The sequence below is a fragment of the Canis aureus genome, chromosome 33, assembly GCF_053574225.1.
Source record: "Canis aureus isolate CA01 chromosome 33, VMU_Caureus_v.1.0, whole genome shotgun sequence".
In the NCBI taxonomy this organism is placed as follows: domain Eukaryota; kingdom Metazoa; phylum Chordata; class Mammalia; order Carnivora; family Canidae; genus Canis; species Canis aureus.
In genome coordinates, this window is record NC_135643.1 from 33,575,395 (window position 1) to 33,594,715 (window position 19,321).

Here is a 19,321-nt window from a genome sequence, read left to right on the forward strand (position 1 = left end):
GATATAAAATTTCTTTCACAGTCCTTGGCACGGTGGGTTGAGGAGCAAAGAGTGTTTTGCAGAAAACTCTGATGGGGCAAGATAATATAGCAAGTTCCAGCAGATGATAATCTATACTACTTTAGGAATCTCTTTTTAAAAATTTCTGCTTTTTTTTTATATTTCCAAGGTAAATTTTTAGTATTTCTCCAGTTCTTCTCATTTTTAAAGTGCTGTCCAAGTACAATACACTGTCCAAGTCATACAAAACCAACTTTGGCTCTGAAATTAAATAATTTTGGAACAATTTTTGACACCTTCTACAGTCATGTCAAATATCTATATTATTGATTTGAAGGCATGTGTCACATCCTATACTTTCTGGAAAAGCTGAATTGAAAGTTTATTGAACTTTTAAAATTAATAAAATGCACGTATTAGTTTTTTTAATCCTAGAAACGTAATTTAACAAAGAGATACAACATTTAAAAATATTCAGAGAAAGCCAGTAGGCTTTCTGTGGAGAAATTTATTCAACAAAGAATTGTTAAACACCTACTATGTAGTGGGTATTCTTTGAAACAATTATAATGCAACAATTAAGAGTGGAATAGAAATAAATACAAAGTGCTTGAGAACTAGATTACTTACATACTAGACAGGAAAGATTTAAGACAAAAAATGTAAGCTTGGCTTTAAGGAGCAAGTAGCAGTTTTACAGGTGTGTAGAAGGTGGTAGGTAAGAGGGGGCGGCAATCACAATGGCAAAGTAGTGTGAGAATGCAGAGTATATTTGGGGAATGATGGTTAGCTGCTTGATCTGGTGAGTGCTGGGCACAGGGTTTGTATATAAATCCATGGAAATATAAAGGGGGAAGCAGTTCTTTCGGCCTTTGGTGATGAAGGTAGGCTTCCCAGAGGTGGTGACATAAAATCTGATTTGAAGGAATTGGTGGAAGTTTACAAAGTAGATAAAAGGATCTGGGACTATTCTGGGGCTACAGAATAAAATAGTCCCCCCATTTGGGAGGCAAAACATTTTAACTGTTGAACAGAAATACAAGTTTCAAAAGGCTAACTCACTATGGTTCTTCACAGTATTGTTCATAGAATGTGGAACTGATTTTTTCAAAGAACATTTTAAAAGTACATAATTTAAAAATTAAAAAAAAAACAGACCAGTGATTATTCTTTGTGTTAAAAAAAAAAAAAGCCTTAAAGGCAGGGGTTGTAGGGGTAGCGGGGAGGCATTTTACATTTTTGCCTTAGACTTGCTAGTGGGCAGGTACTTCCAAGCTCGGAGTCAAATATATATGATCTCTTTGTAAGAGGCAAAATGCGAAAAGAACAGTGTTCCTATGGTAACAGAAATTTATTCTGCTGGGGCTATTACTTCCTCTATAAATATGACTTTCAGTTGTCAACATAGGTGAGTCAAAATTTTTTACTACCTTATATTGGCACTAAAATAATCTGAGAATCACTGTACCATGACGGATCTCTTTACCTAACCATCAAAAGAGTCAATATATCTGAAAACCTGTTAATCTGTTCTTTCTCTCTCTCCTATGTATATATGCATTTATTGCCTGTCCTAGGCTTTGGATTAATAAAGCATTCACAAAGCTGCCATTTGATGTATATATGTCCGCACACATACTCTGAACAGGTGTTCTAAGGACCAGATGACAGAGCTTTACCAGTTTGTTCTACATCCAAAAAGCTCCTAAATGGAAGGACCTGTTTGATTATCCCTGGGCCTGAGAATGCAACATCAGACCAGATTATAGGCCTCCATAGGCAAACTGATATGATTCCAAGGGATTGCATTATGCATTATTTAAAATACCCTACAATAAAGTGTCTGAGAATATAGGAAATATTCCAGTTTTGCTTGATTATCATCACCACCAAAAGGTTTTTTTTGTTTTGTTTTGTTTTTTTTTTACTATTCCACAGGAGAATGCTATTACCAAAAAAAAAAAAAAAAAAAAAACAAACAAAAAAACATTTTTAAAGAGTATTCTCATGTTTGGAGAATCCTATAGGTCTAACAAAGTTATCAGCAAAAAGAATAAAAGAGCAGGTTCTATGGCACAGACTTCTCAACAATTTAAAAGGGAACTCTTGTCTCTGACAATAGAGTTCTCTTTTAAACTTCATATTGTACTATTTCATTTTAAATGCACTTTATTAAATCATGTTAAACAGTTTTTTTTAAGATTTTATTTATTTATATTCATGAGAGACAGAGAGAGGGGAAGAGACATAGGTAGAGGGAGAAGCAGGCTCCTCACTGAGAGCCTGATGCAGGACTTGGTCCCGGACTCCTGGGTCATGCCCTGAGCCAAGGACAGATGCTCAACCACTGAGCCACCCAGGCGTTCCCATGTTAAATAGTTGATACACACAAATACACATGTATGTATGTGTGTGTGTGTGTGTGTGTGTGTATATATATATTAATATATATATATATGAATGTGTTTGAATGTATATGCATATACACATTTAATTTATAAGAAGCACTCTGGCTATTTGTAACTGAGGATAAAAGGAATATTTTACATAAAATTTGGGGAAAAAAAGCAAGGAAAAAAATCTCACACATAATTTCAAGTTCCAGAGTCAATATCCTTTTATCCCTTTTAAAACCAATTTGGCATATCTCATTCCATTTTTAATGCTTTTTTTATGTAGTTGGAATACTTTTGTACATTATAAGCCTTTCGCCAGATAGCTAGAAACTGTGCATCAACATTCACTGTACTAAATGAACCACATATTACTTACTGGTTAATGTTGGACAGATGCTTCCAATTTTTCACTATTGTGAATGAATACTGCTTCAGTAATATGTTTATAATTTCTGTCCATAAAAATCTATACTATGTTAAATTTTTATAAGTAAAATTAGAAGATCAAAACAATTTTAAAGTTCATAAATGCTTTCTGGTATATAAGAACTAAATGTCCCCTCCAATCCCTGCCACTGCCACTAACCTAATTGTCTGCCTCCCTTTATACCCCATCCAGTGGTGCAGGAAAATCATAATAGTTCTGCAGTATCTGCACCCCTCTGGTTGTCAGTAGTTTTTATCTCTGATCTGATTGGCAGAAAATGCTCTTGCATTCAAATTTGCGTATTTTGACTTTTTTATTATTTTGGCTTTTTTTTAAGTATACACGTTTTACCAATTTGGGTTGCCTAAGCATTTTATCTTCTCATTTGTGATTAATTCCCCCGCTTTAAAACTTTGAATTTGATCTCTGATTAGAAAGATCTATCTCTTTTTTTGCCTTTAACGCTTTCATTTGAGAAGAACTTACTTGTACGGAATAAGGGGAAGGCTTAAACTGATTTTTATCTTCATCTAAATAGCTAACTTGTTGACCCACATACTTTGTGAAGTAAGCATCCATGTCCTATTTATTTGTATGCTTTATTTTTATGATTGGAGGGATTTCCTGTAATTTATATACCCTATGACCCAGTAGTTTATAAACTTTAAGAATTTGAACCTTCCTTCAAATAAATTGTTACCCAAGAAACAAACTCATAAAAGAGATGAAGATAAAGTTGAGGTGTACTGCCTGATGAAGAAGAAGGCTGCCTCATGTTGCCTCCTGATCTCTCTCCCTTTTTCTCTCTCTGTCCCAGCACCTTGACAGAGCTGTGAGGCAAAACATTTCTTAAACCAAAATGCCTTTTTTTGGTGCTTTTCTCTCTTGTATTTTTACTCTCATGAATGCTCTGCCTGGAATGCCTTCCCCATATGGAGGTGCTGATGATTCCAAGTCTGTGCATTGACAGAGAAAGCTCCAATCCTCCTTTCAGAAGTCTTGTCTTTCCTCTCTAAATCCTCAATTTATTTCTCTCCTGGGGACACTTAATTTATACACTGAAATAAAGCTATTATTGACATCAAACCTGGGGTTAAATATACATGAATTCTAGTACACTGAAGAATGCATTCACATAGAAAATATCTTGTCATATGCATGAAAGCAAAATAAATGTGCCTCTACTCACGTGTAAGCTTCAAAGTCTCCATTGTTGATAGCTTCAATCAGTTGTTCAGTGACTTTGATGATTTCTTGCTTTCGTGCTAAAGGCAAACATGGAATGTTTTATATGACCTTTGTCCTTTATTGTCACAAAATTCTGACAATATTGCCATTTTTCTTAAACAGGGTATTACCATTTAAGACACACCCCTCCCCGAACCATGGTCTTATTCTCTCTAAAATCTAGCTGCTCATGTTGCAGAGATGAGCGTCATCTATTTTTCAGGGGCCTCTTAGACACAGATTACCAGGTCCTACTCCAGACCTACAGAATCTGTATTTTAACAGAACCCTTAGTCACCTGGAAATTCAAGCCTATATATTTTTAAAATAAGTTCTCAGCACCTTTATCAATTTAATTGAATTTGTAATGTTTTTCTCTTGAACATTAACAAATGTCTATCTTTAGAGTATAGATGGATCTTTTACATTGAGACACTTTAAATAATTATTTTTTATTATTCAGTCCAATCAACTCGACAAAAGGGGATATCAACACTATAATTGCCATCATATTTATACAAGGGGACTGCAGTAAACTCTGTATATTGGAAAACCAACATATGAATCAATATGTGGACGTAGGCAGATAATTAGATGGAAGCCACCCTAGAGAACTGTCAAATCCAACACGAAACATGCTTTCTTTTTGTAGCCCACAAATGGTAAAATTATTAATAGCTGGCTTGGCTCCGATCCTATGCAGTCAATTCCTTTCTGATAACATCTGCAAGTGTTCTTTTCCTTTTTTGAATGCCTACAATGTATCATTCATGCTGTAATTAAGCATATGCTATGTACCATAACGCCTTTAGTTAAATTATTACTGGTTTTAAATTCTTATTAAACTTTGTTCACTGTGTAACTGCCTTTCTTGCTAAATTAAAAGCTCCCTGTGTGTTTTTGGGGGAGAGGGAATGTTATTTTTTATATCATCTAAGTTTTATTCCAATGTATTTAATAAAACAGATGCTCAATAATGAGCAATGGAATTTGATCAATTGCTATTAATGATAATCTTCTGAGTTCAGGATATTTTTCTGTTACCAATGAAATTAATGCATGAAATTTTTAAAAATTAAATTTCCCTGAGTTTTGCCTTAAGAACCTTGTGTTATTTCCTTAAATCATTGGAAATAAACTGGGAGAGTCACAAAAAGTTATATCTGTTTTATCTTAGTGAAACTGCTATTCATCACAGAAAAAGCTGAAGTTTTGTTTTTGTTATTGATTAAAGGCAACTAGTATGCATTTTTAATGAAACAAATCTTCATTAAATGTTTTAACCACAAAATTAAACATTTATGTTATCTGCATTATATTTATTTAATACAAATATCCTGTAAACACAACTTGACTTCATTTCTTCACTAACCTATAAAATATGATTTGTCTATAAAATGGTTGCTAATAATGTTAAGGTTTATAATGTCAAAAACCACTATATAGGTTAGATTTCATATTTAGTTACATAATTAAATTTAAATTCTATTAGAGGGAAAAACATAAGGTTTCTTAGCTACTACACACATTTAAAACATTTTTGCCCTTGTTCATTTGATTTATGAATATAATATATCCAAGCACCAAAACCACACTGATACAAGTAGTAGCAGGGAATAATTCTGTAATAGAGATGCTGCCAATGGCACATTTCAGCTTAATTTAGTTTGGCAATAAGTGATTCATCTGTCTCTGGCCTCAACAGTATGAACATTTGGCAAAAATGCATGACAGCTGACCCGATTCTGGAATATAAAGGACATTGGTAAGAGGGTACTCAGAGAATGAGATTAAGAAAGTGTGACTACCAAAACTTCATCCTCAATATTAAATCTTTGTTTAAAACTAATACATTTCTTAGTTTTCTAAGTTAAAGCCTATAGTTTAGAAAACAGTGTCAATTTTTAAAAACTAGAAGGGGGAAAATGAACATAAGGTCAGCGCCCTTTGTAGAGCTTCATTAGGCTAAGACAGCTTATAGAGCATGAAAAGTTCAAGGTCACTTTCTGAATTTCCCAAAAGTCTCTGCATTCCCTGATAAGCAACATATTGAATTAAAATATCAGGCATATATATGGCCGTTTCTCTCCCTCTAAATCACTGGAAGTATTAGCTCTTTCATAGTTTACATGATACAACTGGCTTAATTTTTGTCCTGCATAATCAAAGCAACACAAATTCCTTTCTCTCTTAGTTCTTAGGTTCAGAAACAATGGTCCTTTAGCTGGCAGCAGAGCAAGTGGGAATTAGTAAGAATGCTTCTGTGCTGCACCATTATAAAAACAATATGACTATTTTGGCTTCAGAGGAGCCTGGAACTCAGAAATCTTGAGAGTGTTTATTTCCCTGGGGTAAAGGAGCTTGAATGAGTCATAGACAGCACATGACAGCTGACTCTTTAAAGAAAAGCAGAAGTCTGGAAATGAATCATTTGTACATAGTAGTCTATTGTAGTTAAGACTATTGCCACAGTGACCTACAGGAAGAATGAGGTTTTCGTGTTATTTAGCTCTACTTTTCAGCAGTGAGGATAAGCGACACTCAGTGTACTAGGTGATTGGATGCCTATGATCTGTAGGAAGAGGCCCCTATCATCTGGCCTTCCCTCTTTCAAAAGATTGAGTACTGAACATTCCAGAAGTCAAAGTGGGGGATAGCTTGTGATGTGTCACTAATTAACACTTAACATGAAGAGTGTACCAATGCAGCATCCTCTGAATACCAAAAATTTTTCCACCCTTAGCTAGCATTTTAATTACAGAGAACTGATTACCCAGTAGTTTTATTTACAGATGGAGATGCTCAAGCCTATACCCACAGGTCCCAAAATAGTTTCTGGGGATTTCCAGGTTCCTAGGGGAAATGTAGGAGAGAAAAGTGAGTGGGAGAGATGCTCCAGATCTTGAGTATAATTGCTTCCCATGCAACTATGCAAAAGAACTAGGAACATTTTCATGTTTAAATTCATATCTTTTTAGCTCTTTCATTGTTCTAAAGAGGGCTGGAAGAGTAAGATAAGAGTGTGAATGGTCCCAGTGTTACAAATCAACCAAACAAGAAACCGAGAATGATTACATAATAAAATGACAGATTTCAACATTTCTCAAACATTAGCAGATCTTATCTGATCAGATCAACAAGGGTCAAATCTGATCAAGGCTTTGAGATATGCAAACATTACCTGTTTAATCAGTACATACACAGATTATAGGCCCTGCCCAAAGGTACAGTGTTGCTGATTACTCCTTTCCTTCATGCTGAAATACTCTCACTTCTTTCCTGCATTTCTTACTAATTACGTGGTCACATGATCTCACTCTCATTTGCTATGTTATCTTTCTCTATCTGGACTTGAAAAGTTTCGATTCCTTTTAAAGGTTCAATATGAGGCCCTCTTCTCAACATACATTGTATCCCTATGATCCTGTCCACTCTAGTGTTTTATATTGCCATTCATGTCCCAATGACTCCCACGTTGTGACTTCCTTTTCTTCTAGTCTTTTCCTTCAGATCTGGTATCAATGCCTATTTTGGAATCTTCATTTGGCTATTTCAAATGAATCTTTAACTCAACATACCCTAAATTGAATTTATGAACTTCTACCCTCACAAGTCTATTTGCTTTTCCAGAGATTTCCCTCTTGGTGAATGGCAACATCATCATCCAGTTGCACAAACGAGAAAGAAACCTGAGAATAATCTTTTGACTCCCTCACCCCACCCACCCTATATAATCTTTCAAGTTCTGTTGATTTTGTCTTTTAAAATGTCTTACTTATTACTTTTTTCTTTTTTCACCACCACTGTGGTTTAAGCATGCATCATTTCTTGTCCAGGATAAGTATCTGGAGACTATGCAGTCTTCAATAATCTAGACCCTGACCACCTCACCAGACCCATTCAAATATTTTTATTTTATCTTCTCCATTCCACTCATATAGCCTACTTTCAGAAATTCAAAATGGCCATGATTCCTTCTATTATCAGCCCTTCATATATATTATCCTCTCTTCTTGGAAAAGTGTCCCCTATCGTTGCTTCTACTTCTTTTATCAGATCTCAACTATTATTTCTTTGAAAAAGCCTCCCCTGACCCTCATTTTAGGAGAGGTCTCTGTTTTAAATTCATACATGTCCTACAATTGGTGTTTAAAAGCACTTAGTATACATGTGTTTACATATTGTGTGTATTTGATTACATTTTCTTTATGTAATTGTAAACTCCTCAGGGGTGGATACCTTATCATTGCAACCCAACATCTAGCATAGTACATGTTTAATAAATATTTGAATAAACAGTGGTCCAGAACAAACTCAAGTGCTTTCTGACTCCCAATACAGTGGCCTTTCCAAAATATACTACATTTTTTAATGATGGTCAGGTAGCCTTTAAAAAATATACAACTGATAAATGGAAACAATTCAGATATAAAGAAGCATGTCTTACTGCTTACTGATAATGAAAGAAAATACTCAACTTGTCTAAAAACTAAACATCAAATTTCTTTCTCTTGACTTCCTCACTTTTGCTAAAGTGACCACAATTTTACTAGTCTTGTTCTCATATTCTGTCTTCCACAAGTCATATAATTTTTCATTACCAGCTATGATGATATTTCCTGGGGTATATCCTCAGCCTCTTCATCTTTTTGCTTGCCCTTGGCTATCTCATTTATTCCTCTGGCTTTGACCATATAATGAAGACTGCCAAATCTCTATCACTAACCTTAAACCTGTCTAGGATCCAAGTTCATATTTTTAACTGCATCATAATATCTCTGGTTATCCTGACATTTTAGACCTAGTAGGGTACCCAAGATGGACCTCAAGTATTTTCCTTACAAAATTTGCTTTCTCTTGTATCCACTCATCTTGGATAATGATGACATAATCTACTCAGTTACCCAAACCAAAAGCCTTGACACTCACTTTTCTTTCAAGTCTTCACATAGCTGATCACTAGTGCCTCTTCACTTATCTAAATCTTTCTCAGATCCATTCTTCCTCTTTAGGCTAATGGTCACTGCTCTGATTCAGGCTCTTAGGTGTTCCTAACCCCTCCTGCTCTGCGGTCACATCCTACAGATTCCACTCTCTACCCCTCACTGTTGCAAAATCATCTGCAGAACAGAGTTCTGTCTATGCCTCTCTTCTGCCATCTAGAAGCCAAGCCCAAGCTTCTTTGTTCTTGAAACGTCTTCCTACTTTACTTTTCTAGCTTTGACTCTGATACTTCTTTTCCCCCAGGAGCCCTACAACTCCATCAAGGGCCTCACTCTTCTTCAACTAGTCCTGGCTCTTAGATAATGCTGTGCCTTTCCTGTCACTATTTCTTCTGTCTGGAAACTCTCCCTCTCCTATCTAGAAATCTTCGATATTCTGCTCCAAAGTTATGTCTTCCTTATAGCCTTTTCTAGGCTCCATTTGCAGCTTTTTGGTTGTATTGCTGCCCTCCTAAAGTATTGTCATAGGGTGTTCATATATCTATCCAGGACTTTTTTCTAGCTTCAACACCTAGCACTGACTACTGTCTATAAATGCATGCATATATGAATAAATGCACAGATAAGGTGTATAAAATATTATGTACATTTTGAAACATTAGATAAATGCCAAGTATATAGGTGATGATGATCCTGTCTGATAGCAGTCTGAATGTGACTGTGCTAACTGAAAAGGCACTCGTGGATCCTGCATACCTCAGATTCAGCAGAATGACCACTCTATGTGAGGCCATGGTATTTTAGATGCCAAAGTAATCTGTATAGGTCTAGTGAGATAAACTAGGCATGTCTAGTTGATGTTTAAACTTGTAATTTCTTTCAAGAGAATTGAGTGCAGAGAAAATCCTACTTATTCAAGCATGAGCTTTTCAGCAATTATAGATTTTGGGTTAACCAATTTGCTGATATGAAACTACTTGATAATAAACCTTACTCAGGAGGCTATCTGGCCTACAATGAAACTCAAACCAGGAAAGGAACTGAATTTATAGATGCAAACTGATCTTTACTAAAATGTTGGCAGAGTATACACATTGAAATCTTTTAGAGAACTATGCCTAAAGATTACTCAATGATCAAAGGTTACACAATTAAAATTAGATTTTTAAGTTATATTAGCTTACTAGCAATTCTGCTCACTTAAAAAAAAAGAAGATTTGAGAGAAAGACACTAGAAGTAGGGAGGAGCGGCAGAAAGAGAATCTCAAGCAGACATCCTGCTGAGTGTGGAGCACTGTGTGGTGCTCCATCTCATGACCCTGAGGATCATGACCTGACCTGAAACCAAGAGTCAGACTTACTGAGCCACCTGGGCACACTGCTCATCTATTTTTTGCCAATAGGTATAGTTCTATTTAATTTAACTTCTTTCTACATTTCTCAGAGGTATTAGGCACTTGGCTGCCACAGAATTGAAAGACAGAGGGGTTAAATGACTTGCTCAAGTCATCCAGCGGAGTAAGAAGCTGTGCCAGGGCTGGAGCTTTATTTGGCTGAGGTATCTGTTTAATTCACTAATCTATGTTCCTTTCCAGGCCACAGTGCCTAATTCAATATTTTGAAATCATAAACTTAAATGAACCACCTAAGTGCCTTTGAACTTACTCTGGCAAGGTGACTGACTACTTAATTACTAAGCCAAGATTGTGATTAATTATACTAATTTCACAAAACAGGGTGCCCCATGATTTTACTATCTTTTTCCATATGCCATTAACAAAAATAACTGTTAGGAATAGTTATTATCTTGGGGAAATATACAAATTAGGATCATTTTCATGCTTTTGATAGTTTTACAGAAACAGGTGCCTATCATCTCAGCTGTTTGGCATTTCCTATGCAATTAACACCTTGCTTTTTAATGATTTCATTTTTATTTCACCAGTTTGATGTATCAACATTCAGAAGAGTAATTTCCATTATTTTGGCTTTTGGCTTTTAAAATCAAGTCCACAGAAGATTTTAGAGTTGAGTGGTTTAATCTATAATATATTATTCAAATTATGACCTGGAAATTACCAAATTTCTATTCAAGAATTTATATTCAAGAATGCTTTCAAGAATTGTAAAACTCACTTATCCAGAAGTCAATTACCTCCTTAATTACTAGAGGCCCTCAAAACTTAAAAAAAAAATTCACACCATCTTTGTAACTTGCTCTATAAAAATGACTCATGAATTCAAAGCATAAAATGTAAATTGGGGGAAGGAATACTATTAATCTCAGCTCTGTAGTTGCTATGAACTGACAATATATGATTAACAAATATTTAAAAACAGAAAATTCTAGCATTGGGATCATTTAGCATAAGTGAAAAGAGGATTACATTTTTAAAAATTTTGTGAGATATTATTGGGTTATATAATATGGTGAGGTCATTTCTAAAATGACTAGATCTAAAGAGGAAATAAAATATTTACTATTTTTTAAAATTAAAGGATGTGTAAAGTATTTTGAAATATTTTCATTAAAAATGGCTTAAGTAAAAGTTTTAAAGTATAAAAAAACCTACATGTGGTTATATATTTGCTTATATGAAAGAATTCAGTCTAGCCACATTAAAGCAATTGAATAACTGTTCTGCTATCCTCAGCTGACTTAAAGAAGCTAGAAATAGCACAACGTTATGAAGACCACTGAGTATTTTAGTATTAAGATGTGTCTGAATAAGATCGATAGGTGTGGTAGTGCTTCTAGTTAAGAGTTGATGACATGGAAAAACAAGATTTTAAGAAGCTGGTTCAAAGATTTACATAACATCAACTGCTTGAGGATTAAAACTGTAGTCTCCTCAATAATGTGGATTGACCTATGCTAAGTGAAATGAATCACACAGAGAAAGATACACTGTATGCTTTCATTTATATATGGAATCTACCAATCAGACAAACAACAAACTCATAAAAAAAGAGATCAGATTTCTGGTTACCAGAGATAACCAGAGAAAGGGAGTTGAAGAAAAGTGGTCAAAAGGTACAAACTTCCAGTTTTAAGGTAAATAAGTCCTAAGGATGTAATGTATAACATGAGTACTACAGTTAGCACTGTTGGATGATACATGTGAAAGTTGTTAAGGAAGTTGATCCCAAAAGTTCTCATTAGAAGAAAAAAAATTTTTTTGAACATTTCTTTTACTTTCCTTTATTTCCTTTTTAGTATGTATTTTAGAAGACAATGTTATTTTATTTTTAATAACTTATTCTATTCCTATATAAAAAGTATATAGTTTGAATTTAGCAAAAAATAGAATTCAATACATTCTTGGATAAGTTTATTTATAACTACATTTTCCTGAATAATTCAACTGGTAGATTTTTGAGTGCTCCCTTGGATCAAGAATGCAAGAAAAGCTTAAGAGCATGTGCCCTATATTACAAAACCATTTAAAAACTTTGTTTTGCAAAAACCAAAAATAAAAAGCAAAATACAAACAAAACTCTACCAAAATTAACTAAAGTGTGATGTCCCTGGATTTGCTTTTTGAGAAAGAACTAGGCTTTTTGAGCTAAACTCTTAATACTAGTAAGAGTATACAATATTATTCTGCCTCCACACATATTGATCTCCATCTAATCTTTTTTAAAAAATATTTTTATTTATTCATGAGAGACAGAGAGGGAGAGAGAGAGGGAGGGAGAGGGAGGGAGAGAGAGAGAGAGAGAGAGAGAGAGAAAGAGAGAAACGCAGAGATACAGGCAGAGGGAGAAGCAGGCTTCCCGCAAGGAGCCTGATATGGGACTCCATCCTGGACCCGGGATCACGCTTTGAGCCAAAGGCAGACGCTCAGCTGCTGAGCCACCCATGTGTCCTGCCATCTAATCTTTTCTCCTTGTCTCCAGGTTCACACAAGCTTAGTCATATTTCAATACTTCTTACACCAGTGTTGTCTCAGAGTAAGTCTGAAGCTAAGCAGCTTGTTATCACCTACCACTGTACATATATTTTAACTCTAAGAATGTCATTTCACTTTTTTTCTAAGTGTTAAGTTCTTCTACTTCTCCCATTTTGTTTTTTTGTTTTTTTTAAATGTTTTTAATTAAAAAAATTTTTTAAAATTTATTTATGATAGTCACAGAGAGAGAGAGAGAGGTAGAGACATAGGCAGAGGGAGAAGCAGGCTCCATGCACCGGGAGCCCGACGTGGGATTCGATCCCAGGTCTCCAGGATTGCGCCCTGAGCCAAAGGCAGGCGCCAAACCACTGCGCCACCTAGGGATCCCTACTTCTCCCATTTTGAACCATTCCCTTTGATGAAGTTGCTAAGATAACACAGCAGATATTACCCAAAAATATGCAGCAGCATCCCCTGTCACTGTAATTCTATACTCTCTAGCTAATTCTCATTTTCAACAGCTGCAAAAATAGTAGCTTGTGGTTTCAAAGCTTATCATTATCCAATCCATAACTTCCAGAATCAATAAATGAGAATTGAAAGGGCAGATGAGGTCCAGTGAAGTGGAAAGAGAGAGGCCAATTCACAAAACATAGAATACAGTTGCACTCATGTGTTATTCAAGAGTACTAGAGCATCTATAATCAATGGTAAATTGGGGAACTAGTGAAACAAGTTTATAGGACAAATAACATAAATAAGGATTTTTTTTTAAATTTGGAAAATTGTGGAATAATGATAGACTCTTGATAAATCAATTGTGTAATACAGTTGTCTATGGCATCATAAGTACAAAGGCCAGAGTTCAATGTAATACATATGTGCCTATATGCCTAACTTTGATGACCACTGTTGCCTTTTGAGATGCCAGACTACTGGTTTGAAAAGGCATAGCTGCAGTTAATCTGTATATAAATTTACAATGGTTTGTCACAACTTGGAAAACCTTTTTAGACTTAGAGGAAAATTACTTACAAATACCTCTCACTTTCAACACACACACATACACACACTCCCTCTCACAAAATGATGTAAATTCCTATAATTCTTCTGTTGTCCCCATGCATCTGACAGATTGCACTGGTAGGATTCCTAGGACCAAGAGTCATTTCTGTGATTAGTTACTACATTTTTCAAAGCTTACTTTGGAAAAGTGAAAATATCCTATCAGACCAGAAGTTCTTAAGTGAGTTCTCATAACAAATGCTTTTTATTCAAGTGATACCTCACATTGGCCTTATATAACTAGTTCAGTGCTGAGATATTTTGTGCTAAATTCAGCTTAGGAAATTAATGTAAAAGCATTTGTTAGACTATCTTGGCTAAATTTTACAAACCCAGTAAAGTTATTCTTGGTTTAATCAATATGACCACAGTAATAATTAAATTTATGAACCATATTGTTTCAGAACATATTACTGTCATTCCCATTTATCCTATGGTATATTATAAATGTAAATTATCATAAATTAACAGTGTATTATAAAATGTAACTTAGAGTGGATACAGTATTTTTGAGTAGGGAATATTCTTTTGCCTTTATCTGTTGAATTCAAATGATGAACATTCATCAAAGACACCATTCAGGTTATTTAATGTGTAATCAACAGTGCACACTTACAAAATTCATGTCTATATTATGTGAACTGAGGTTAAGACAATAGTAAGAATCTTCCATAGAGAATAGTTTTGAGCTAACAAGGAGATACTAACTTGGGAGTTCAGCAGGGTAGACCATCAGAAACATCTTTAAAACTTGTCTCTTGCACTTATATCAGCAGATTACACAACACAAAAAGGATGAGAAGTGAGGTATAATTTAAATAACACTGATAAGGAAATTCTTCAATAACTCACAACTGTTCATGTTAGAAAATTCTAGTATAGACTCTAAGGATATCAACTCTGGTACAGATATTTAGACATTTATCCTAAACAGCTTTTTGTTTATTTCATTCTCCATAACAAGTAAACACATTTCATTTTTATTAGCTCTTTAATATTTAAATTTCACATTACTCTTTTTACTTGTAAAGGTTATGAATGAAGAGCTTCTACTTCTTGAAGAAAAATTTAAAATACACAATCCCATATGCTCACACTTCCTATACTGGTAAAAATACCTCTAAAAAATCATGGTAGTCTTTTTAAAGTATAGCTGCCTTTTCTGTTATTATAGACCATTAACCATATCATTAACAGTACTTCTCTACTGTTCAGGAGTATCTTTACATTTTTGTTCACCTTAACTTTGTATAATGTGATGCAGTACTTGATTAGAAGTCTGAGTAAAGTAGGCTAGGTATGGAATAAAAAATACGATATACTCAGATACCATCACCACGAATTATTTTCCTTTACTGAAAATATCCTCTAGTTTAAATGATAAACAAATGACATTCTGGAGCAGCATTTTTCTTTTCTCGTATTTTAAATTTGAAAACACATAACAGCAGTGGATTTTTTTCTATTACTTAAACTTCCTAAAATCCAAAATACTCTCCTTAGCATTTCTTATCTGTGTTTTGCTAGACACATACATTCTAAATAACCACATGTAATGAGGTTAAAGAAATCCATGATCCTGTAATAGATTATTTAACAAATAGGTCTTTCACACTTGATCTGTTAATTTCTACCAAGATGGTTAGTGGCCCTTTGAAGAACACTGAACTGAATAATTATCCCTCTAAGAGGGATGTTTTATATTATAGTTCTTGCAACATTTTGCTTGAGAAGTGCATATATATACTTCTTTTTAAGTATGTGTTTTACTTTTGTGGAAATCAGTCTACATACTTTTACTTCTCTCAACCAGAATAATCAAGACAGCCAAAAGTGAGCTAATTTTTCAAAACACTTGAGAATATTAAAGGACAAAAGATCAGTTTAGACTCAGGAAGAGGGATCCCTGGGTGGCGCAGCGGTTTGGCGCCTGCCTTTGGCCCAGGGCACGATCCTGGAGACCCGGGATCAAATCCCACGTCGGGCTCCCGGTGCATGGAGCCTGCTTCTCCCTCTGCCTGTGTCTCTGCCTCTCTCTCTCTCTCTCTCTCTCTCTGTGACTATCATAAATAAATAAAAATAAAATATAAAAAAAAAAACTTAGTAGACTCAGGAAGACTGAATCATTACTTAAAATATTTATGTTTAATTAGAAACAAAGTATGTCTGAACTCAAAATGTTAATGTAAAAACCTCATGAATAATTTATTAATTTACTGAGTGACTACCATATGATACCAGGGAGGAAAAAAAGCAATGAATTAAAACAATCTAACTTTAAAATTCATCACAAATTAAAAGAATATTGTTAGTTTAATAAAAGCTTATTTAAAAAAATAAGGCAAAAATGAAATTTTCTGTACTTATAGCTATTATGTGTATGTCTGTAAAAAGGCTACATTCTATATGTGGATCTTAACATTTACAGATGTTTACCCACTTATCTGAAACAAATGGCTTAAAAAGTAGAAACATTGATGCTAAAATTAAAAAAAACCTCCACAGTTCTTTTTAAATTTACAGTCTCTTTTAATTGTGAATCTCTGTGTTCACGTCATCTGAGGAAAGAATGGCCAGAAATAATATAATTTGACTAAGCAACTATCATGGGCCAGGCATTTTAACAAACATTATTTCTAGTCAACGTGATCATAGTTGTTTATTATTATTATTATTATGTTAAACCATATGACACTGTCACTTTTGAAGGTAAAAAAAAATGGTTAAGAAGTGAGATACTGTACGTATGACTCAGAGAGGTTTACATGAGCAGCTGGATTACATTGCCCATCAAGGGCTGGGTTGGGATTCAAACCTAGTAAGTTTGACAGCAAAGCACATGCTCCATCCAGACAGGGAAGAGGATCCTATGGGAGTTACTTTTTAAATTTGCAATTTTATATCTTTAGCTCCTAAATTATGGGGGATGGGCAGAGGACATGTGTATAAAAACCTATAGAAATAAAAAGTTGTGATGAGGTCATAACTGTTAGAGAATTTTCATCATTTTATTGGCTGGCCAATAAATTTTATGGCATGGTTGGTATCCACCTGTTTCCTTCCTCCATCAATTAAGTGCTTATTATTCCTATCATTCCCAAACACTGGTCTAGATAATGCAGATACATCAGTGGACAAAATAAAGATCCCTGCCCTGAAGAAACTTACATTCTAGTAGAGGAAGAGAGAGACATTAAACAAGTAAAATAAATATCTCATATAATATAAAGTACTAGGTGAAAAGTAAAGCAGAGAAGGAAAATGGAATTGCTGGATTTGAAGGCACAATTTAAAGTAGGGTCATCAAGGTCTGAGAGGGTAATATTTAATCAGCTACCAAAAAAAAAGAGAAGAGGCAGCAAGCAACGTGGAATGTGTATCAGGACATAATAGGTGGGGAACAGCAAGTGCAAAGGCCCTAAGCCAGGAACCTGCTTGATACAGTTTCAGGAATAGTGCTCTTAAGGTATATAATATGAGATGAGGCCAGATGGTAAAGGGAGGCATAGCTAGTGGAAGTTCTCATCATGGAGGGGCTTTTAATCCTGAAATGGCTTTGGTACATATATTGCACATGTGAAACTAATATAACACTGTATGTTTAATATATTGGGATAAAAATAAAAAATAATAAAATGGCTTTGGCAGTCACTGAAAAATACATAGTGGAAACATTATACAATCTCACTCTGACTACCATGTTGTGAATAGACTATAATCAGGTGATACTTAAAGCAAGGAGACTAAGAAAGTCATGTCAATGATATGGGCAAAAGATGATAGTATCTCGGACAATGGTGGTGGAAGTGGAGGTTAGTGAGCAGTTGTCAAGTGGGGAAAAAAATGTGTGTATTCTGAAAGGAGAGCCAGCAGGATTTGCTGATAGAGTGGTAGACTGGATGTAGAGTATAAACAAAACCGAGGAGACAAAGAAAACTCTTAAGATGATGAGCTGGGAGTATTAAAGGATCTAGAATATACCACAAGCATGTCAAATTCAGTTTTCATAGATGCATTTGAACAGAGATACATGAAAAAGGTTGAAGACATGTTATATAGGAATAAGCAATTAGATCAAAACATTGCAGACTTGTACTGATAATATGTAGATGAGGAGAAATAAAAAAGAAATCTTTCCTGAAGGTGTCAGTAAGCCCTGACATTTTTAAAGTATAATTTTATTTATAACATATAACATGGAATAGTTCTACAAAGAATTTTTATGTTCATTTTTAAAGAAAACACAATTGAATAGTTTGGGAATGTTCAAACCTAGGTATAGGTTTTAAATTTTCTGTTCTAATCTCAAGAGATCAAACCATCCAAAGGTATTTACATATTGCAAATTGTTTCATTTGGGTACTGAAGTACCTTTATACATATAATTAGTAGGATAATATGGCTCTAGCAGTGACATTTATGTTACTACAGTAAAACAAGTCACAACAATCCCAATAACTAAATCAGACCTTTGTACTAACCATGATGCTTATTTTCATATAATGGATTGGCAAATTCTGCTAAACAACATTGGCCAAGAGTACAATGTTACATTACATATCAAATGAATGAAAGAATGAAAGAATGAAAGAATGAAAGAAAGAAAGAAAGAAAGAAAGAAAGAAAGAAAGAAAGAAAGAAGACAAATTCACTAAGTTTTAAGTACAAACATTTTATTCAGGTATCCTAGAAGAAATTTTCTTTAACATAGAACAAATTGTAATGTAAAAATAGCCATTCACTGGGGAAATGTACCAGCAGGTATAATTTCATTAGAGAGAATACTATAAGACTGATAACTCCTTGAGGAAAAAGGTAATAAGCCTTATTAGCCTCAGCCTAGTCTACCATTCCCAAGGCACAATGGGTGTTCAATAATTTTTTCTAAAAAACAAAATTGGATTAAGTATTTCAAATAGAGATTTCAAATAGAGATCTCTTTGTTAGACATTACATATGTTAGGGGTGCCTGGGACGTTCAGTTGGTTAAGCCCCTGACTCCTTGGTTTTGGCCTAGCTCATATCTCCTGAGTCAAAAGAAGATTGAACTCTGTCTGGGGCTCCACAGAGAGCCAGGAATCTGCTTGGAGATTCTCTCCCTCTGCTTCTCCTCCAACTCACAGGTACATGTGCATGCCCACATGTAGGTACACTCTCTTTCAAATAAACAAATCTTTAATAAAAAAGGAATTATATGTGTTACATGCATCTGAAATTTTCTGTATTGCTCATATATGACTCTGTGTCCTTATGTTTATTTTTTTTCATAAACATATTAATTCCTTGTTTTAGAATTATCTGAGTATCATCCAGAAGTAAGAAGATATATTATCATGCGAATCTCTCCTTTTCTAGACTTGTTCATGAGGG

General features: G+C 34.5%; 1 protein-coding gene across 29 annotated transcripts in view; it reads right to left on the bottom strand.

Moving 5' to 3' along the window:
* The window catches only part of CAMK2D (calcium/calmodulin dependent protein kinase II delta), a 302,138-nt gene that overhangs the window by 6,812 nt on the left and 276,005 nt on the right, over positions 1 to 19,321 (bottom strand). For all 29 annotated transcript variants that reach the window (XM_077882403.1, XM_077882406.1, XM_077882408.1 and 26 more), the window contains one exon: positions 4,013 to 4,088. In XM_077882403.1, coding sequence (XP_077738529.1) covers positions 4,013 to 4,088 — 76 coding nt within the window. The remainder of the gene's footprint in view (positions 1 to 4,012; positions 4,089 to 19,321) is intronic.